This window comes from Podarcis muralis, chromosome 7 (genome assembly GCF_964188315.1).
Source record: "Podarcis muralis chromosome 7, rPodMur119.hap1.1, whole genome shotgun sequence".
Lineage (NCBI taxonomy): Eukaryota > Metazoa > Chordata > Lepidosauria > Squamata > Lacertidae > Podarcis > Podarcis muralis.
Window position 1 is genome coordinate 65388585 of NC_135661.1, and position 21938 is coordinate 65410522.

The 21938-nt window shown below is 46.4% G+C and overlaps 1 protein-coding gene across 1 annotated transcript in view; it reads left to right on the plus strand.

Moving 5' to 3' along the window:
- CNKSR1 (connector enhancer of kinase suppressor of Ras 1) overlaps positions 1–21938 on the plus strand; it is a 35375-nt gene that overhangs the window by 5029 nt on the left and 8408 nt on the right. The window contains exons 4-14 of the mRNA XM_077931988.1: positions 12–96; positions 7338–7379; positions 9233–9352; positions 10967–11026; positions 11905–11976; positions 13616–13750; positions 15455–15540; positions 17328–17449; positions 19598–19788; positions 20446–20476; positions 21616–21788. Of these exons, the coding sequence (XP_077788114.1) occupies positions 12–96; positions 7338–7379; positions 9233–9352; positions 10967–11026; positions 11905–11976; positions 13616–13750; positions 15455–15540; positions 17328–17449; positions 19598–19788; positions 20446–20476; positions 21616–21788 (1117 nt within the window). The remainder of the gene's footprint in view (positions 1–11; positions 97–7337; positions 7380–9232; positions 9353–10966; positions 11027–11904; positions 11977–13615; positions 13751–15454; positions 15541–17327; positions 17450–19597; positions 19789–20445; positions 20477–21615; positions 21789–21938) is intronic.

Here is a 21938-nt window from a genome sequence, read left to right on the forward strand (position 1 = left end):
TTTTCTTGCAGGTATCTCTTCTCCCACCTTAACGATTTTTCAGCCAGCAAAGACATCATCTGGCTGTGTGGAGATCTAGCAGAGATTATGAAAGCGGTAAGTTGTTCAAAGACAATGCCTATAATGTGTGTTTTCTGGGAAGCTTGCTGGAGGCCTGCTGGGAAGCTTGCTGGAGGCCTGTTTTCTGTCAGGCCTGCTGGAGGCGGTGGCCGGCTGGGCCTTGGAGTTCCCTAACCTATTGGTATTGGGGGACTTCAACATCCATGCTGATGCCACTCCCTCCTCACAAGCTCTGGACCTGGTGTCTTCCATGGCGACACTAGGGCTCTCCCAGTTTGTTTCGGGCCCCACACATCAAGCAGGCCACACGCTGGATTTGATCTTTGGCGTCGGTATAGATGTGATCATGTTTCCTTCGATGAAGGTGCCATGGTCTGATCACTACGCTCTGAAAGCCAGGATTGACGTTCCACCCCCCCCCCCCCGCTTAGGTGGCGAGCCGATTTGAGCTCGCCCGCGGAGGCTGATGGACCCTGATAGATTCCGTCAAGCCTTGCGGGACCTTGCTCCCCCTGGCGACTCATTGACTGAGCTTGTTGAGGGCTGGAATACCCAGCTCCTGGCAGCCATCAATGAGATCGCACCTAAGCGCCCTCTGCGACCCCGCAGAAACCGGGCTCCCTGGTTTACCGAGGAGCTCCGGAAAATGAAGCTGGACCTCAGACGGCTAGAGCGAGTATGGCGGGGTGCCCGTGACGGAGCTTCAAGAACATCTTATAGGGTTTTTATGAAAACCTATGAGATGGCAGTGAAGGCCGCTAAGAAGTCCTACTTCTCAGCCTCCATTGCATCCGCCAGCTCTCGCCCGGCGCAATTATTTAGTATAATTCGGTCTTTAACGTCCCTCGAAGGACAGCCAAATTTAACACACAATTTGACACACAGCTGTGAGGCATTTGCGAGCTTTTTTGCGGAGAAGGTCCTGTTGCTCCGCCATGACCTCCCTGCCAATTTCGATACAATAAAGGAACTGGAGGCCCCTCGACTGTCCTCGGGTCCAGTATTGGACCACTTTGACCGGATATCCCCAGCTGATGTGGACAGACTCCTCCAAGCTGGAAAGCCCACCACTTGTCCTCTCGACCCGTGCCCGTCCTGGCTGATTAGAGCGTGTCCAGACGAGGTGCGGGCCCCCCTGGGGGATATCATCAATTTGTCCCTTGGCACCGGGACATTCCCAGGGGAACTGAAGGAGGCAGTGGTGCACCCGCTTTTAAAGAAAACATCATTAGATCCCTTAGATCTATCCAATTACCGCCCGGTTTCGAATCTTTCATTCCTGGGTAAGGTGATTGAGAGAGCGGTTGCGGAACAGCTTGGTAGGTTTCTGGATGAAACATCGGCTCTGGATCCATTCCAGTCCGGCTTCCGCGCTGGTCATGGGACCGAGACGGCTCTGGTCGCCTTAACAGATGATCTCCGTAGGCAGCTGGATCGAGGCGGGTCGGGGCTGCTGATTCTTCTAGACCTGTCAGCAGCCTTCGACATGGTCGATCACGAACTCCTGGACCACCGCCTTGCCGACGTGGGGATCCAGGGCACAGCCCTTCAATGGCTGCGCTCGTTTCTCTCTGGTCGGGGACAGAGGGTGGCGCTTGGGGGGGAATTGTCATCCCGCCACTCCTTGGTGTGTGGAGTGCCTCAGGGTGCGATTCTCTCCCCGATGCTTTTTAACATCTTTGTGCGCCCCCTTGCCCAGCTTGTCCGGAGTTTTGGGCTGGGCTGCCATCAGTATGCTGATGACACCCAACTCTATCTGTTGATGGATGGCCATCCTGACTCGGCCCCAGACACACTGATCAGATGCTTGGAAGCTGTGGCTGGATGGTTACGTGGGAGCCGGTTGAAGTTAAATCCTTCGAAGACAGAGGTCCTCTGGCTGGGACGGGACGATATGAGATTGAGGGGGCAACTCCCTTCTCTTGCGGGGGTGCAATTAATGCCAGCAGCGTCCGTTAAGAGTTTGGGTGTAATCTTTGATACCTCCCTCTCCATGGAGGCGCAGATTGCAGCTATAACAAAGGCGGCATTTTTTCATCTCCGCCAGGCTAAGCAGTTGGCTCCTTACCTCTCTCGCCCTGACCTAGCCACTGTGATCCATGCGACGGTCACCTCCAGACTGGATTATTGTAACTCGCTCTACGTGGGGCTGCCCTTGAGACTGACCCAGAAACTCCAGCGGGTGCAGAATGCCGCAGCGAGACTCCTTACGGGGTCTTCGCTGCGAGATCACATTCATCCGGTGCTATACCAGCTGCACTGGCTCCCGGTGGAGTACAGGATCAGGTTTAAGGTGCTGGTTCTAACCTTCAAAGCCCTATACGGCCTAGGTCCCTCGTACCTACGGGACCGCCTCTCCTGGTATGCCCCACAGAGGAACTTACGGTCCTCAAATAAAAACATCTTGAAGGTCCCAGGCCACAGAGAGGTTAGGCTGGCCTCAACTAGAGCCAGAGCTTTTTCGGCTGCGGCTCCAACCTGGTGGAACGCCCTGTCGCAAGAGACAAGGGCCCTGCAGGACTTGACATCTTTTCGCAGGGCCTGTAAGACAGAGCTGTTCCACCAGGCCTTTGGTCAGGGCGCAGCCTGACTCCCTCCTTTGGCAATCTCTACAAAGCTTTAGTCTATGGTTGCCATCAATTTGTATTTTAATTAATTTTTAGAATGTATTTATAATGTTGTACTGTTTTAGTGTTGTTAGCCGCCCTGAGCCCGGCTTCGGCTGGGGAGGGCGGGATATAAATAAAATTTATTATTATTATTATTATTATTATTATTATTATTATTAAACAGAACATGCATGGCTACGAATTTTCTTTTCTCCTTTCTATCTAGCTATCTTTTAAGTGTTCATGTGATCTGCTTTTGTTTGCTGTTATAGTAATTGGAAGAAATTACTATGGTGTTTTATTTTGTTTTTTGGACTTTGTGCGAAGTGTTTTTGTGTGTTAAAATGTAACTCATTTGGAGTTTATGCTTATGAGGAAAAGTGGGCTGTAAGTTTGAATAACAACAATAATAATCCATAGGGAAACTTCATTAACTGCGGTTTGGTGTGATTTCAAAACTGAAGTTGTGTAAACACCATACATTTAAAACCTGCCCCCAAGAATGTTGAGAACTGTAGTTTAAGGGTGCTGGAAACCATAGCTCTATAGTGCTAAACAACAGTTCCCATTATTCTTTTTGAGAGAAGGTGCTTTAAATATATTGTATGTACATAGCTGAGCTGTGTTAAGAAACAGTCTGCAAATTGGCCTGAAGTTTAATGAGCCTCCTGCAGATACTATTGCATCAGGAGGTTTGTTTTATGATGTAAGAACTGGGTCAATCCTTCGGAACTCCCTTCCACAACACATGAGACACTCTCCATTGTCATTTCAATGTTTTTTCAAAAAACCTTCCTTTTACAACAAGCCTTTTAAGTGGAGATTCTTCTCCCGGTCTGTGTGTGTGTTGGATTTGAAACTGGATTGATATTTCTATTGTTAATCCCTTAGTTTAGGGTGTTTCCTAGGAAACTGTTCAGAAAGGAAATAAAGGCTGTGTACGTACTACACCTTTAAAGCACATTCGAAGTACGTTCCCCCCCTCAAAGAATTCTGGGCCCTGTAGTTTGTTAAGGGTTTCTGGGAATTTTAACTCTGGGAGGGGTAAACTACAGGGCCCAGAATTCTTTGAGAAAAAGAACATGTGTTGAGTGTACTTTAAAGGTACGCTGCTCCAGAAAGATGGTCGCCCCCATGTTTGGGTCAGAGAGGCCATCCATCTGTGGGTTGTAAGGTGCCAAGCTCTGTGGCTCATTGTTGGCTGACAGAGGATGAGACACCCTATTCTGAACTTGAATGAACTGAGGGAAATGGCAGCTGACCAGAAATGGGTGGGAGGAGTGAGACCGAGAAGAGCGAGGTAAACAAAACTGGACGGGGGTGAAGGAGCGACTTGTTTTTTGTAGAAATAATCCAGTGAGTCACGCTTTGGGATCGGGGTCAGGGCTGGATAGCTGAGTTTGGGGAATCTCCATTTTTAGTTGGATGTAGCCCAGTGAAAGGAAGCATATGCGCTGAGGGGAGACAGAGAGAGTCTCTTCAGGGAAGCTTTTACAGGTAGGCACAGCGGTAGGTAGCTTCTTTGTAAAATGTTCCTTCTCTGTGTGACCTTCTGCGATGGAATCTGTGGAATGAGCTGGAGGGACTTGATGACAAATGGTCCTACTGGAAAATCCCGCCAGCTCTAGATGAGAGCATAGGAAAGGAAAGAAATTGTGAAGGTCGTAATAGCAAGAAATTGTCAAAAGCTCCATGCTATAGATTTCTTAAAAGAGCTGGGAGCGGAGGGGAGGGGCGTGACAAGGTGTGCCATGTTGCAGAAGAAACTAAAGAATTTGGCTTCTTTATCTAAGTAGAAGTAGCTAGAAACTTGAGGTGAGTTCCCCCCTCCCATTGTAGCATTATAAGTGGAAATGTTTTACCTCTACAAAAACCATTTGATCTTTAGGGGTGCCCTACCAGGTGAATGATATTTTATGGCATTTTGAAGCAAAGGTTGTGTGTGTGTGTGTGTGTGTGAGAGAGAGAGAGAGAGAGAGAGAGAGAGAGAGAGAGAGAGAGAGAGAGAGTTTGTGTCTTTTTAGGGCTGTATACACCCTGCACATTTGAAGCACACACACACACACCAAGAATCCTGGGGACTGTAATTTGGTAAGGGAATTGTAGCTGTGTGAAGGGTAAATTACAGTTCACAGGATCCATGGAGTGAGTGTGCTTTAAATATATGGTGGGCATGCAGCCTGTATTGTTCGTTCTGTAGTGCTTTTAAGATAAAAAACATACAAATGACCAGGAAAGAAGAATGTGCCCAACTCATTTTGATGGATGGGAAGGGAAGCTGGGAATGTGGTGGGAGAAGGTCTTCATTCAGCTGTGATCTGCAAACCTTCTCCGGCCTATAGGGTAGTGCTTAGATGTGTGTATTCTGAAAATTTCATATTCTTTCATAGTGTCTCTTAGTACTCTGCTTTTCACTCTTCCTTTTTTCCCTTCCCCACTTCCCACAAGTATTTGTTTTGTTTGTGCAGTTGGGTTCCTGTCATTAGTATTTGCTGGGAAATCTGAGTCTCTGGTCCTGAGACTTTGGGCTTGAGCCTGGGAGCCTGAGGGTGGTGCATGTTGGAGAAGGGGGCAGAGACTTTAAAACTTAGTGTTTGTATTTTAAAGAGATCTCAAGACTCCTTCTAATTGTGCTGCAGTGCAGGATTGTTATATCTTCAAACTGTCTCTATTTAACTGGAACAGTCTCTGAATTCTAGCGCCTGTCCCTGACAATGCATTGTCTCCGTTTTGTCCTTTTGCTGGATGCATGTATGAGAGCCAGTATGGTGTAGTGGCTAGAGTGGAGTTGCACTAGGACCTGGGAGACCCACGTTCAAATTCCTCACTCAGCAGTGAAGCTCACTGGGTTATCTTGGGCCAGTCTTTTTCTCTCAGTCTGGCCTACCTTACAGGGTTGTTGTGAGGATGAGATGAGGAGAGGGAGAACTGTTTGTGCCACTTTGAGCTCCTTGGAGGAAAGCTGGGATATGAGCTTTGTGGCTGTTTGGGGTTTTTAACTCTGGTCTCCCAGGTCCTATTCCAGCACTCTAACTAGTGCACTTTCTCTCTCTCTTTTTAAGGGGGGGATCTAAGGGGATATTTTAAAAATCCATTGGATCAGCATGTGCTGAGCAGAACAGTAAATAGTCATTTTACCTCCAGTTTAATTGCATCCCAAAACACATCATTTTGTGGAATGTGTACCTCCCTCTGAGATGTGTGCATGGCATTACTTGGAACCTAATACCCTACGTTAACTGGGGGAAGGTCAGTGTTTGAAGATAAGATGCCCTAGTGTGATCTTTCTTGATCCTGGAATACCATCGAGTGGAACACACATGATTGATGACTGCGCAATCTTTCTGGCTATCATAGCTGAAAGCCAGATCCCTCAGGGCAACTTGCCTCCAATGCACACGCATGCAGATGCACGCTTGTGCACATTTAAGATGCCATGTGTGCACAGCTTGATGAGACTTGCCTTGAGTTGTGGATAGCAGATGAAAAGACAGAGCTGTCCTCTATAGTACAGCTTTCCTCAACCTGGTGCCCTCTAGATTGTATTTTGAACTACAGTTGTGCTGGACTGGGCTGATGGGTGTTATATACCAAAACATCTGGAGGCCACCAGATTTTGGAAAACTATTTTAGTCTCTCTCACACCAAAATGAAAACCCTGAAATGCATTAATGGTGTTCTTATTTTTCTCTGTGTGTTTTTAATGCTGCGGGGGAAATGTTCAGTGGTACTCCATGTAGAAAATATATCCATCCCTTGACCCTGAGAAGGGAGCTGAGCCAAACCTAGGATCTAGCAGCCATTACCCACCATTCTCATGGCTCCTCCAGATATTCTGTTTGCTTTAGCATTCAGCTTGATTTGCTTGCACAAAACTTGCATGGTAGTTGGAATATGCCCAGCCTTTACTGAGTGTTCTTCTGATTTGTTTGCAAGGCAGTTATCTGACAATGGACATTCATCCTGATTTGCTTGCAGGATTGTCTACACATCTTCCTGTTGATCATTTGTTCACCCCACACGTTTTGGTGCATTTCCCCATCACTTTCCTAACTGCAGAAAGTCCTTTGGGGCCAAGCACTTTAATTGTGCAAACCTAAGTTTCTGGTATGGATCTGCAAGATAAGGACTGCCTGGAGGCACCCAGAGTTAGGAGTGTGGATAAAGCAACTGGCGGGGGTAGACATTGGAGGGAATTAACATGCAATCTGTACTGCACCTGCGCAGGTGAGCTTGTTTCCCTGGTCACTAGTACACTCAGAGAGAATCCCTGCTGCTTTTGAATGAACAATTGCTTCCAGGCTGTTGCTATCTTTGGGTGGGTTTCAGTCGCATACTGGCGAATTCAAGCTATCCAGTTAGTGTTGATTGAGAGGTCTTGTGCAACAAACCTGCTTCTCCAAAAAGATCAGACTTTTCATGATAAGCGAAGTGATGAGTTAAATGCAGAGGAAAGTGTGGGATCACACTTGCTTTGATGCAGCAGCATTTAACTTCCCCATAAACAAATCAAGAATGGATTCTCATTGAATAAACAACCTTGTCTAATCTCCCTGCAAACAAATCAGGATGAATGATCAGGTGAACAGGTTATCTGGAAGGACCCTAGTTCTTACCTGTTTCTGGGAGAGTTTGAAGAGTCTAGCTTGGTTTTCTTTGTACTTGCAGGACTGCACTGTGTCTGAGAGGGAGGACCGGATTTTACTGATTGTAAGTACTGCAATCTGCGGATGGAATGCGCTATGAGATGAAGCCTGATGTGGAATCTTGCTTTAAATTCTTGGGCTGACAGCTATTTTTTGGGGGGTGGGATGTTCAGGTCCCTTTAATCTAAATTGGACATTGTCAAGTACACAAGCCCCCCCAGATGGCCAAGTATGTTTTACTGGCATGAGAAATGTGTCCGCCGCCTCTGTTCTGGACTTGTGCACACCAGGGATGTACAGCAGAAAATGTTCCAAAACAGCATATTTCCCATTTCTTAAGTTCATTAGGGATGATGAATGCATGCCAACTCCAAGCTTGACAGTTTCAAAGTTTTGCTTTTGTTTACTAGATACAGATAAAACAGCTAAACTAGATCATGCTGTAGGACCGGAGTACAGTGGTACCTCTAGTTACGAACTTAATTCATTCCAGAGGTCCGTTCTTAACCTGAAACTGTTCTTAACTAGAGGCATGCTTTCGCTAATGGGGCCTCTTGCTGCCGCTGTGCCGCTGGCACACGATTTCCGTTCTCATCCTGGGGCAAACTTCTCAATTCGAGGTAACTCTTCCAGGTTAGTGGGGTTTGTGACCTGAAGCGTTTGTAACCTGAGGCGTTTGTAACTTGAGGTACCACTGTAGTTGATATGATGGCTTCTAGATATTGTTGGACTACAGTTCCCATCATCCATGACCATTGGACATGCTAGCTGATGGAAGTTGGAGTCCAGCAACATCTAGAGCGTACCACACTGTGGAAGCCTGAAACAACCTATTGAGATATATATATATATATATATGCAGGTTTTGGTGTCCTCGGGTATCTTCCCGTGTAAAAGTTGGGGTGTCTAGGCGACGTTTCGACGAGGTCTCACTCGTCATCTTCAGCTGGAAGGTTTCCTCCCCGTAGAGGTGAGATATTTGCTTTCGTAGATTTTCACGGGTACAGGAATGCAGGTTTTGGTGTCCTCGGGTATCTTCCCGTGTAAAAGTTGGGGTGTCTAGGCGACGTTTCGACGAGGTCTCACTCGTCATCTTCAGCTGGAAGGTTTCCTCCCCGTAGAGGTGAGATATTTGCTTTCGTAGATTTTCACGGGTACAGGAATGCAGGTTTTGGTGTCCTCGGGTATCTTCCCGTGTAAAAGTTGGGGTGTCTAGGCGACGTTTCGACGAGGTCTCACTCGTCATCTTCATCTTGAAGATGACGAGTGAGACCTCGTCGAAACGTCGCCTAGACACCCCAACTTTTACACGGGAAGATACCCGAGGACACCAAAACCTGCATTCCTGTACCCGTGAAAATCTACGAAAGCATATATATATATATATATATATATATATATATATATATATACTGAATAGTATGGAGAGTGTGAACTGGGAGCAATTATTTTTCTTTCAAAATTGAACACTTGGTGTAATCTAGGTAAATAGCATAGTCTTACGATGGAGTAAGCTGCATCAAAACCATATTTATCCCATTTGCGAGACAGCAGGAGACCGGTCTGCATCATGCTTCCTGGCCCAGGTCACATCCACACCATACATTTAAAGCATGTTGATTCTCACTAAGAACCCTGGGAAATGCAGTTTGTTAAGTGTCCCGGGAATTGTAGCTCAGTGAGTTCCCAGGATTCCTTGGGGGAAGCCATGACCATGAAAGTGCTGTAAATGTGCTATAAATTTATGGTGTGCATGTAACCTCCCGGTTAGCAAATGCATTTTTAAAAAATTGGGGTAGGGGAAGATCTAGGAGGATCTTGTGCCTCCAATTGCATATGTTCTTACCTTTGTCAGAAGGTTCATAATCCACTTGGCTTCTTCTAAAAGAATGAGTTTTCCCTCTTTGCGCCCTGCAGGGCAGACACATCTCCGGAATCTGCGAGCACATATTGAATTACAGTCCAGCTGAACTCCTGCATCGAACTGCCATCTTGGAGACAGTGGAACTTGTGGCAGCAGGTCCAGAAGACAGTCTGGTGAGCCTGCCAGGCTATTTTATTTTATTTTATTTTGCAAGGCTGTCGCAGGCAAAAGAGCTGAGTGCAAAGCCCCCACTCACTGTTATAAAGTGCATATCCAGCACTTATAAAGGCGGCTGTGATATTTGGCTGCTCCAACATGAAATAAGAAACAGGAGCAGGAAATCAATAATAAATAACAATCACAACAACTAGCACTTACTTACCTACCGGAGAGGATGGGAAAGTCCCACAAAGCAACATGATGCGGCTAAACAGCATTTCACGCTGCTCAGCTTTATCTGTACTGACTGGCAGCGCCTCTTGAGGGTGTCAGGCAGGGAGTATTTCTCAGCCCTACCTGGAAATGCCAGGAATTGAACTCAGAACCTTTTGCATGCAAGGCAGGTGTGCTGGCCCTGAGCTGTATGGCCTTCCCTGTTTATGTATGTCTGTCAAAGCTGGGTTGGCAAAGTAAAATGTCACGTCCCTCTCCTGCAACCTGGAAGCCCCCAGAATAATTGTCCTTTATTGAAAGAATGTTGACCTTCATCACGGGCAGGGTGAATGAACTCTTCTCCCTCCTCCCTTTAAGTTGTCTTAAACAGAGTCAGGCAGGGATGTTGTTGGGTACTTAAAAGCAGTGAGCCCATGACATAAAATTGCTTCTGGGCAAATTAAGACAGCTGGAGCTTCACTGTGACTGTGCTCTAAGCACACCTAGCTGTCCTGTAAACAACGGGTGTTTTTAAAGAAAACAAAGATTATAGAGAAGAAAGGAAAGGAGATCTATTCTGCAAACTGATCCTTTTAACCAGAGATACTGGGGATTTCACCTGCAAACTTCTGCATGCAAAGCAGGCGCTCTGCTGCTGAACTACAACTCTTATTCTGCTGGTATAGCAAGATGCCTTATACTGAGTCAGGCTGGGAAACCAGGGTTCAAATCACTACCCGGCCATGAAGCTCATTGGGTGACCTTGGGCCAGTTACTGTCTTTTAATCTAGCCTACTTCAGGGGTTCACAGGGACGCGGGTGGCGCTGTGTGTAAAAGCCTCAGTGCCTAGGGCTTGCCGATCGAAAGGTCGGCGGTTTGAATCCCCACGGCAGGGTGTGCTCCCGTTGTTCGGTCCCAGTGCCTGCCAACCTAGCAGTTCGAAAGCACTCCCGGGTGCAAGTAGATAAATAGGGACCGCTTACTAGCGGGAAGGTAAATGGCGTTTCCGTGTGCGGCTCTGGCTCGCCAGAGCAGCGATGTCACGCTGGCCACGTGACCCGGAAGTGTCTCCGGACAGCGCTGGCCCCCGGCCTCTTGAGTGAGATGGGCGCACAACCCTAGAGTCTGGCAAGACTGGCCCGTACGGGCAGGGGTACCTTTACCTTTACTACTTCAGGGGTTGCTGTGTGGATAAAAATGGGGAGGGGGAAAACCATGTATGCTACCTCGAACTCCATGGAGGGATAAATATGTGTCTCCAAAGCCTCAGATACGGGTCTTTCCCAGCCCAGCCTGGCATTGCTGGAACTGAACCAGGCAACTTTTGTGTGCATAGTTAATGCTCTTTTATTGAGCTAAGATCTCTTCTGCCACCGTCTCAGTGACCATGTCTGTTACATCTTTTCCTCTTCAGGGCATTGAGATTAAGTCCTCGCCCACCTGTCTCCATTTCATATCGGGAACTGCCCCAGAGGTGAGTCAGAAAGAAGATACAGGGGGTTATTTGTGTCTTAGGGGCATTCCCAGACTGTCACTATATTTCGGTTTCATGCTGGCAAATTGAAGGTGCACAATTATAGTTGACTGTGGGAGGTCTTGCGCAACAGACTTGCTTCCCTGAAACCTCAGACTTTTCACGCTAAGGAAAATGCACTGGAAAGTTTGGGATTTTTGGTGCAACGTCATCTGTCCTCCCTGTGAACCAACTGGCATAAATGCTCATAGCCAGCATCACCTCATCTCCTCGCAACAAATCAGGATGAATGCTTAAGCCTTGAAATGCACTCTGGGTTTTCCCATAGGGAAGAAGGGAGCATTAACTTAGGTCCTAAAATAGTGCCCTGCCCTGCCCCACCACAGTGACTTCAGGTCTCTGAAATGAGCCTGTGTGGGAAACCAAGCAACTCATCTAGAGGTGGGGGAGCTCATATTTCTTCCTCAGATTGTGCCAGGCAGAACGTGGCTTAGCCCACCTGCTTTGCTTTCTCCCCCCCCCCCCCCGACAGTGACTCTGCGTCATCCAAAGCTTGGCCAAAACCTTGGCGTGTGCGCGTGTTTGTGTGTGTGTGCGCGCACGCTGTTCAGCCCAGCTAGTTTCTTCATTCCTTTGCCTCCTTGCTGAGCAGGAATTACCCCAAAGGTCAGAGCTTGAAGTTAATACTTAATCCCCTCTGCAGCAACTCCCCAGCCCTCCCCCAGTCTCAACTTTCACTGTCCAAGAAAGCTGCTTACTTGGATTTGTCGAAGAGTGAGAGTGTCCAAGTTGCCTCCTTCTCCCTTCCAGCAAAGGAGATCTTGACGTTTGTTTGTTTGTTTGTTTGTTTGTTTGTTGCACGTGTTGCTCCCTTCCAGTCCCCGGCTGAGCACTGCAGCAGCGGGATCCTTCCGGGGGACGAGATAGTGCAAGTCAACAACCAGGTGGTGGTAAGTGTGGGCCTCTTCCTCATTTGGCTCCATGGCTGACTACTTGGGCAGGACTAACTAGGATGCTAAGTTGGCTACTGCGGTGGGTCACAGCCAAATTTGATGGGTCTTCATTAATGCCAGGCTCAGATTTTCCTCCTGCGATGCTGCTGCTTGACTGCCTTGTCTTGTTTTCATGTGGGTTTGGTAGTGATAGAAAGTCGTGGAGGCAGAGCACAGCCATCATGGCTAGTAGCTGTTGATGCCTTTACCCCCCATGAATTTGTCTAATCCTCTTTCAAAGCCATCCAGGTTTCAGACAAATTTGCAGAGAACAAGATAGGCTATCTGTGCTTCACCTCCTTAAAAATGGCAATTGGTTGCCTCCTATAGGTAAATTTGCAGCTAGCAACTGGTGAGTGCAGCAGCTCAGGCCTGTAGCCAGAAATATTGTGGTGGGGAGGGAGCCTAAGGGTACATAGAAAGTTAATTAATTGTGTGATACGTCAGTAACAATTTTTAAAATAAAGCTTAAGTGCCTAGTGCTTGCCAAAATCAACAAATGATCTTCTGGCATCTTAAGACTAATACATTTTAACGTGGCACAAGCATTCAGGGGCTAGAGTTCCCTTCAGCAGGCGTATGACGTGTAATCCTCAGTTGCAGATGGATGGATGCAGAGTGGCTAGTGTTGTGGAGTAAGCAGAGGAGAGAAGGACCTGAAATGCAAACAGTACAGATAGTGGAAGTTTGGTTTGAGCTAGAATGTGTGCAAGATAAGCAGGGTGGTCCTCTACAACAGCCCCAAGAGGTGATAAAACAATCAACTTGGCAATGCTGAGTTAACTAACCCTTGAATGGGAAAGGAAACTATGATCTCTATTGAGACCCAAATGAATAGATCAAACTTCAGGAATTGCAATTCTTCCATTTCCTGCTGGAGCCCCCCACTCCCTTTGAAATTCCTTTAAGATCACTGACAGAGTATGCTGGCACACTGAAATGTTTTGGGGTTTTTTTACTGGTTTATGAATATTGCCAGTTCTGTCAGTGTTTTTATCCTAGGGCTTTTGCATAGGGCCAGCCTTATCATTAGGCATTGTGAGGCAGCCACCTGAGGCAGTGGATACGGGGTGGGGAATGGCGCTGATGTGTTGGAGCAGGATTGGCCCATGATGTTTCGCTGCTGAAGTTTAACAGTGTGTGGTTTAACAATCAAGCCCTCTTCCCAGGGAACTCTGGGAATTGTAGCTTTGTGGGGGAGCAGAGGTCTCCTAACAACTCAGCACCCTTAGTGAGGATTCTTTGAGGGAAGTCATGACTGTTTAAAGTGGTATGATACCGCTTTAAATGTCTAGTACAGATGAGGCATATGACTAAGCTAGCCTGCTGCTGTTCTGTCACCGGTGTTAAAATAAGATGTGCCTAAGCCCTGAATTTTGCAGCCCTCATTTAACTTAATTTATTTGACAACTGTTGTTTTTATTTACAGTATTTGTAAACTGCCTTTCTACATTGGCTCACCAAATAATAGTGTTGATAGATAGATAAATACAAAAATATTTCAAATAAAATAATGTTGAAAAATGTGAAACTTAACGAAAAGCATTTTGAAGCTAAAAAAATTCATTAAAGGCAAGACAATCTGTCAACCATGCAGGTGGGCTGGACCCGGATGAATCTGGTGAAAAAGCTTCTTGAGACGTCAAGTCAGGTGACTTTGGTGCTGAAGAAAATACCACTCGTTTTCCCAGGGACTCACAGTTCCCCTGAGTCTTCTCCTCTACAGCAGAAGGTAAGCGAGGCCTAGAACAGCCCAAAGGCCACATTTCCCTGTGGGTACTGCTCTGGGGAGCTGCTTCCAAGTGGTGGGTGAGGCCAGAGGCAAACATGGGTGAAGCAAAGGACACGACTCTTACATTGTACAGTAGGCAGCGTTCAATCTACAGGAAAGTCAGGTTTTTCATAGAATCACAGAATCATAGAATCATAGAGTTGGAAGAGACCACAAGGGCCATCGAGTCCAACCCCCTGCCAAGCAGGAAACACCATCAGAGCACTCCTGACATATGGTTGTCAAGCCTCTGCTTAAAGACCTCCAAAGAAGGAGACTCCAAAGAGGAGATAATGCCTCTTGTATGCCTGGGTGCAGGATGGAGGTATATGGAGGTTTTTGCACCTCCATATACCTCCATCCTGCACCCAGGCATACAAGAGGCATTATCCCTATTCAGGGACATATTCCAGCCTGGAACAAGCACCTGAGTGTTGGGATGCGTCCGGGGAGACGGGGGCAATTGGCAGGCCCCCAGCTGGCTCCAGCCCACTGGTCGGCAGCCGAGTGAACTCCAGTTCTCAGAACAGCATCAAAACTGTGACTCAAGCCTCAGAGACCTTTAGAGACTGAGCACGCAAGCCAGCAGAGATGAGATAACTCTTTGCAACAGAAGTAGCTGACAGAGGCATATGTAAGCATATTTACAAGCATTTATTCAGCATCAGGACAAAAGAAAAACATGTCTGCTTTCCTTCGTGTCCAAGCAAACAGAATAGGCAAAAGCTATACACAACGGAAGTTCCCAGCAGACTGTACTGGAAGTAAACGGACATGTGACATACAACAACTCCACATGCCTGTTCTAAAGGTGGAACGGAACTATATCCTAACACTGAGGACCTCCTGAGATCTCTGTGAAGCTGCCCCATGTGGTAAACCACTGAACATCAGCTAGCAGCTTCTCAGATCCTGGACTGACTCCACCTCCATTTTTTGGCATAGGAGCCTCCTGGAGAGGAGGTTATGCACTCCCTCCTTCCCTGGAGTTTTTAAGCAGAGGATGGGTGGCCACCTGTCATATATGATTGAGTTGAGATACCTGCATTGCAAGAGGTTGGACTAGATGACCCTCAGGGTCCCTTCCAACTCTATGATTCTATGTAAGGGGTGTTTATCTGATTACTCCCTGTATAAGTCCTGATGAGAGCTTCTAGAGCTACTGCTGTTTATCATCATTATCGTTATTATTGTTATTTATTTCCCTCCCTTCAACTTAAGGTCTCAGGGCGGGTAACAATATTAGAAATGGTTGAAAACAACTTAAAATCACAGAAAGAAGGTGGGTCCTAAAAATCTGCACCTCAGGTGTCAAAGGCCAGGTGAAGAGGTGTGTCTTCAGCATTCGATGAAGCAGAGCTGGGGTGGTCTCCTTAGACCTTATCTTTACAGCTATGGGTTGCTTACTCTGAAGTGAGCAAAAAGGAAATTCAAGTGCTTCAGAGTCTCTTAGTAATCTCACATTTCCAAATAAAACTGTGACTAATCTTTGCTCGTCCTTGTCAGGCTTTTTTTTTTTTTTTTTTTTTTTTACGACTCCCCTGGAGTGTCATTTCCGACCCAATGGAAAGGCGAAAGCAGCATCTCAACAATATACAGAAGGCACAGTGTAGACTGTCCCCTTGACTGTAACAGATAGGTGACTTTTGTCTGTTTGTTCCATAGGTGCTGGAAGGTTTGTTCGATGTTGTGGAACCCCTGAGCTTGCACAGTGATGAGTCTCCGACTAGTTTTGCTTCTTCGACTTCCAGGTTAGGAATCCAACATTTCTGGGGATTTTAGGGTTTCGGGCCCACTACTGTGCTATGTAGATATTGACATGTGGACTGTGGGTCTGGTCCATCAAGGATTGCTTTCCCTATCACAGAAAGTGTGGCATTTTTTGTGCCGGGGGGTGGGGTGGTGGGCAGCAAGTTTGCTGTACGAGTCAGCTTTAAATGCTCATCTCGCATTTGCTAGTATGTGGTCAAATGCCCCCCCCCCAAAAAAAATGGCGACACTCCAGAAGTGCCCTAAGTTGGTGGGTCATCACTGCACCCCTTGGGAGCAAATTCTGTATAAACAGACATTTTGTGAGGATGCCCTTCATTTTCTCTGTCCTGAATCTCCCAACTTCTTCAGCTTCACTGGATTACCCCTGGGGTTCTGTGGACTTGATTTAGAAGCTGTAACAAAATCTGCAACTCAGTGAGTTCTGATGATGTCACACTGTACTCATACTTTCAGTGGGAACGAAACTGCAAAGGGTCATGTTGGAACTTGCCCAGAGAGGGGGCATTCTCTGGTTCAACGCGCAGATGGAGTATCTCTTGAATAAATTAGTGACCTTTCCCCTTCCTGTTGCGCAAACCAAGGTCTGTCCGAGTTTAAACATCCCAAGAATAAAATATTTTCCATCCTCTTGGCCTCTCGCTCAGCAGAAACTAGGGGCAGAGGTACTGAGAAAATCCCTTTGTGATCTCATGCTGCAGGGAGGGCTATCTTGAGGGCTGTTGCATGGAAGATGGAGCAAGCTTGTTTTCTCCTGCCCTAGAGGGTAGGACTTGAACCAATGGCTTCAAGTTACAAGAAAGGAGATTCTGACTAAACATCAGGAAGAGCCGTTTGACAGTGGAACAGACTCCTTCGGAAGGTGGTAGACTCTCCTTCCTTGGAGGTTTTTAAGCAGAGGCTGGATGGCCATCTGTCATGGATGCTCTAGTTGAGATTCCTGCATGGCAGGGGGTTGGACTAGATGACCCTTGGGGTCCCTTCCAACTCTACAGTTCTATGGTTCTATCTCAGGCATAACCAGTGCTTTTTTTCTAAAAAAAATATTTAGGGGCACTCTCATTTTGACTCAAGAAAATCACCAGTTTATAGTTTAAATTGGGAAAAATAAATACAGTAAAAAGACAAAAGGACAAAGTTTCACAAAATGTTTAGGGGTATGCATACCACTGTGTGTCCCCCAGGGGGGAAAAGCACAGGGCATAACCATTCTTGTTTGAATTTTGCTAGAACCTTGAGAGAATTAAGGATTGTAATGCTTCAGAGCACACACACTGCTCAAGAATTTCTTTTCGGGACTAGAACTAATCTTAGTTTTCACCCATGAATCTACTCCTGGTTCCCCCACCCTCAAATGTTCTTCCTTTCAGTAACCTAATTTGGAAGGGAAAGCTTTTTGTTGTTGCTGCTGTTACTGATCTACTGCAAATTGCCTTGGAATCTAGTGATGGATCTTGATCTACCTTCTGCCTGTCCTAGATTTCTGGTGGTTAGGGAGAATAGCTATGTATGTGTGATGGAGAGCCAAGATCTCTCAAGGTGTGGTGTTAAGGAAAGACGGGCAAGGGAGAAGGCAGGGGCAAACATCCATCTCTGTAGCTGTCTGGGTCCCAGCATGTTTTGCTGCCAAATCGGCATTTGCTGGACTCCTTGTAGCTGAAGTGCCAGACAACTGGGATCTGAAGTTCTGGTAAACAGTGCACAGCTGCTATGACAGATAGAGCTCCAAGTTTGTTTGTTTTCTTTTCTTTCTTTTCTCCTTTAAAAGCATGACTGCTGAGGTGGATGGGAGACCGGATTTTCTTCTAGGTCTCCCTGCTGATGAAGAGGAGCAGGAAACAACCAATTCATGGCATTCGGACGGCTCTCTAGAAGAACCTTCTGGGGCAGGTAAGGATTTGGGCATTGGCTTGTTGGTGGTGGAGAGCTGCCCGTTGCTGTGACTTCTTGGACTCTTTTAAATTTACCTAATTATTTTGTGGGTTTGTTACATTTTAGTTTAAACCCACCCTTCCTCCAAGGAGCTCAAAGCTGTGTCCTTTTTTATTATTTCCCCACAACTCCCCTGTTATCCCCACAACAATCCTGTGAGGGAGCTTAGGGTAAAAGAGAATGTAGGTTCAAATGTTGCCGCTCCCTCTGTCCCACACGTGCAGGAAGAGCAGAGGCCGTTTCCCCAGCTGGTCACACCTTTCCGCTGGGGTGTGAAGAGCCTCTGGTATGGGGAGCCTGTGGCATTGCAACTCATGCTGGACTCCATCTCCCATCATCCGCAGCCAGACTAGTCAGTGGTCAGGGATGATTGAAGGTAAGAAGATGCCTTACATCAGTGATGGCCAAACTCGGCCCTCCAGCTGTTTTGGGACTACAATTCCCATCATCCCTGACCACTGGTCCTGTTAGCTAGGGATGATGGGAGTTGTAGTCCCAAAACAGCTGGTGGCCAAGTTTGGCCATCCCTGCCTTACATGAAGCAAGAGCATAGCATTGTCTCACTGACTGACTGCGACACTCTGGGACTTCGGACAGGGGGTATTTGCTGCCCTACTGGAGAATCTAGGTCAGTGTTTCCCATACTCTGGTCTCCAGCTGTTTTTGGACTACAATTCCCATCACCCCTGTCTTGCTAGCTAGGGATGATGGGAGTTGTAGTCCAAAAACAGCTGGAGACCCAAGCTTGGGAAACACTGATCTAGGTACTAAACCAGGAACTTTCTGCATGCAGAGCAGCTGTTTTGCCACTGGGCTGCAGTCCTCTCACCATTTGAGCATTTTTAACAAAGGTATTTATCAGCTTGGGCTGGCTCATTACCTGTGGCCTTCTCTAGAGAGTAGAGGCCTCAGTTAGGCATGCTTTGGTTACATCCAGGCTAGATTACTGTTGTGCACACCACTCACAACAAAGAAGTGACAACTGGTGCAGAATGTGGCAGCTAGAATGCTTGTTGTAGCTAGGCATTTAGAGCGCATTATGCCTATTCTGTTCCCGTTTAAATTGTCTATTTGTTCCCAGGCCTAATTTAAGGCTGTGGTGTTAACCTGGTTCCAAACCATTTAGAGCAATCTTCACTCTAAAGGGGTTAACTCAAATCTGCCCCAGCCAGCACTTGAAGGGTGCCAGCTTGACGAAGGCTGATTTGAGGCTCTGGAAGTTGGCTTACAGCTCTACACAAACCTGCCCAAACTTTGAGATCAGCATCTGAGGCTGTATATTTTATTTATACTATATAGTGATTAATTTCAAATAAGCAGTTTACAAAGAATATAAGATATACATTGAATTGTCAATAAAAATAGAAGTTAAAGACAATGTTTTTTCAGAAAAAAAGATCAAAATATGAGTAAGATCAGCGGTTAAAAATATTATGAACTAAAATTGTAGATTAAAATACATGTCACCTTTACATGTCAGGGTATACTTGCCTAAACAAATGTTTTTAGCAGGCACTGAAAGGAACAAAATGCCTGCTTAATGTCAATGGGCAGGGAGTTCCAGTGGGTAGTAACTACTACACTGAAAGATTGGTGTTTTTCAAGTGCAGAATGAACATCATTTGGCAATTGTACAAGTTCTACGGGTCAAAGTCCTCATGTGGGCATACATAGGGTAAGGTGATCTTCCAGGTCAGCTGGTCCCAAGCTGTTAAGGACTTTATATACTAATAGTAACAACTTGAACTTGTCCCGGGAACAAATTGCCAGTCAAGTGTCTGAATTAACATGTTACATGCAGACAGGATCTCACTCCTCTCAGTCAGTAGTCAGGCTGCAGCATTCTGCACTAACACCAGGCTCAAGTGGAGCCCCACATAGATCAGGGTTGCTTTCATATTTTAGAACTTCAGAATATTGTTTGCTGCTATGCTGTTATGGGATTGATGTATTTATTACTGTTGCAAACTGACTTTTTGAGGACAAGTGTGCAGAAAGGTGGGTTTTTAAATATCTAATGAACAAATAAATCCTTCTGGTGTAAAACCTTTTTCCAGACTGATGAATTGATGAGCTTTGGTTTGGGTTTTTGACTTGTTCTTCCAGATACATTTGCTGAACCTGTGCTGGAAGGTGAGAGCCTTGTCAGGGTCGATCCTAAAGGATCCAGATCCCCTGAAGCTGCTTCCCCTGCCAGATCCAGTACCCTGGAACTTGAATCAGAAGACTCCACAACCCCTGAGAATGGGTTTGTCAGAGGAATCCGAGGGCTGGGATCTGCAGATTCTTCCAAAGAGGTGAGAGTTGCATTGTGTTTTGCTTATTTCTAAGTTTTATTTAGACCCTTTGGCTTCAGGTCTAAAAAGGCCTCCCTGAATTGCTGATGCAATAGAAACAAAAATGTAAACTAATTCAGCAGGAGCAATCCCAGCATTGTCTCCAGACTGTCAGCGTTTTGCAGGAGCGATTCAGTCACATGCTGTAAATTTGGGTTTCTGCAATTAAAGTGGATTAAAGCACCCTGTTGCTCTGGTGCAACAAATTCACTTTACAAACGAAAGAGGTTTTTGCGGCTAGAAAAGTGACAGGGAACTGCATAAAAAGTGTGGGATAGATGGTTGATCGTTCGGAAGTCTAAGGGCATGTTCTATTTACTGCATCCAGTGCACTCCCACTGCTGGTTTTTAAAGCTACATAGACATGTTAGCCACAATCCATATCAATTTTAAGATTTCTTAACAAATGCTGCTGTTTGGTGAGTCCCCCTGCCCCCCCGCCTTTGAACCAGTCTTAAACAAATTGTAAAACTGAGTTTGCATTTCTACTGAATTGTAGTGTGATTTCCCCCACTCACTTTTTATTGTGATGTAGGGTGGCTGGCACCAGCAACAGGAACACTCAGCTATTCTTGCAGATCCTGATAAATTGCTTTTCTCCCCTTTGATTCCTTTCAGGGCAGTGTTGAATATCGACGAAAGCAAAAAGGTGAGTACCGGTAACATCAATACATCCTTCAATATTACAAGCATTTCAGCCTATGCTAAAGCTGTGTAACATGTCCATAAATATATCCTGGTTAGGAGGAGGAGGAGAACAGTTCTTTTTTGTGTGCCACCATTCACCAGACAAGGGAGGGGGGAACTTTTATGTCCCCCGCGGGCCAAGTTTGACAGGTGGGTGGTCAGTCTCTTGGCATGATACCAGGTGACCTATGTTTGCCCTCGTGGTTGATCAGCTGATTGCCAGAGCTGCATACAGCCACGCATGGGGAATGTTGTCCCAGAGTTATCTGAAGGATTATGAAGACTAGCAGAGCCTTCCCTTCCAGAGGCTCCTGCCCCCTTGAGAGAGCTGAATGCAATCTTTAAAGGGCCCGTGGTACATTCTACAGCTGCATGTTCTGGAGTAGCTGTGAGGTTACAGGGTTATCCTCCAAGTCCCTTGCAGATAGAGACCTGCTATCTGGAGGGCACCAGGTTGGTGAATACTGGTCTAGCATAGTGAGGAAGCCACAATTCTAGAGGCAGCAGGAGAAGGGGAAGCAAGGAAATAATGAAAAGGAATGGGATCATGCTTGAAACTGGCAGTCCTGTTCTTTGTAAAGTGTCATGCACACAGATTTCAGTTTGTCTGAATCGGAGTCCTTCTCATGCCGTCCCTGGGTCCCTGAGGCAGGGGATGTGACACCTGGAACCCTGAAGATTCTACACTGCAACATTTTGTTGCAGATTCCTGTTGCCTCGTCATATGGGATATGAAGGCCAAACTCACACCCACACTGCATACATTTAAAGCTTGAGGCTTTCTCCAGAGAATCATGCTGGAAACTCTAGCTCTGTGGGAGTTAAACTACAGTTTCCAGGATCCTTTAGGGGGGAGCCTTGGCTGTTCAAGTGGTATTAATGTGCTTTAAACCTATGGTGACCAAAGCTGCATCCCTAGAAGGATGGGTTGCTCTTTGCCCTTCTATAAATGCAAAAGTAAAAAAAAAAAAAAAAGTGCTGCTTGTGGTGGAAAAATCGCAAACTGTATACTATGAGCCTGATGTTTTTTAGTGAATTGCATTGTGCATCCTGTCCTTCCTTTTTGTCATAATGAACACCCCCCCCCCCGCTTGTGTTGAGGAATGGCAACCCGACTGAGTCGCCGCCGAATCTCCTGCCAGGATCTGGGGCAGGTGGACTGTGATGGCTGGCTCCTTAAGAAGAAAGACCACGGGGGCTTCATGGCCCAGAAATGGAAGCGGTTTTGGTTCGTGCTGAAGGGTCAATCCCTCTACTGGTACAGCAACCCCAACGTGAGTACATCCTAGGTCGCTCAGTATTTCAGAGAGTCATGGATCACCAAAGGGTAGCCCTGTTTGTTGTTGTTGTCGTCGTCACCACAACAGAGCACCTGTCCACGTTCAAGCTGTTAATCTACTTTCCCCCCATTTGAATTAGAATGG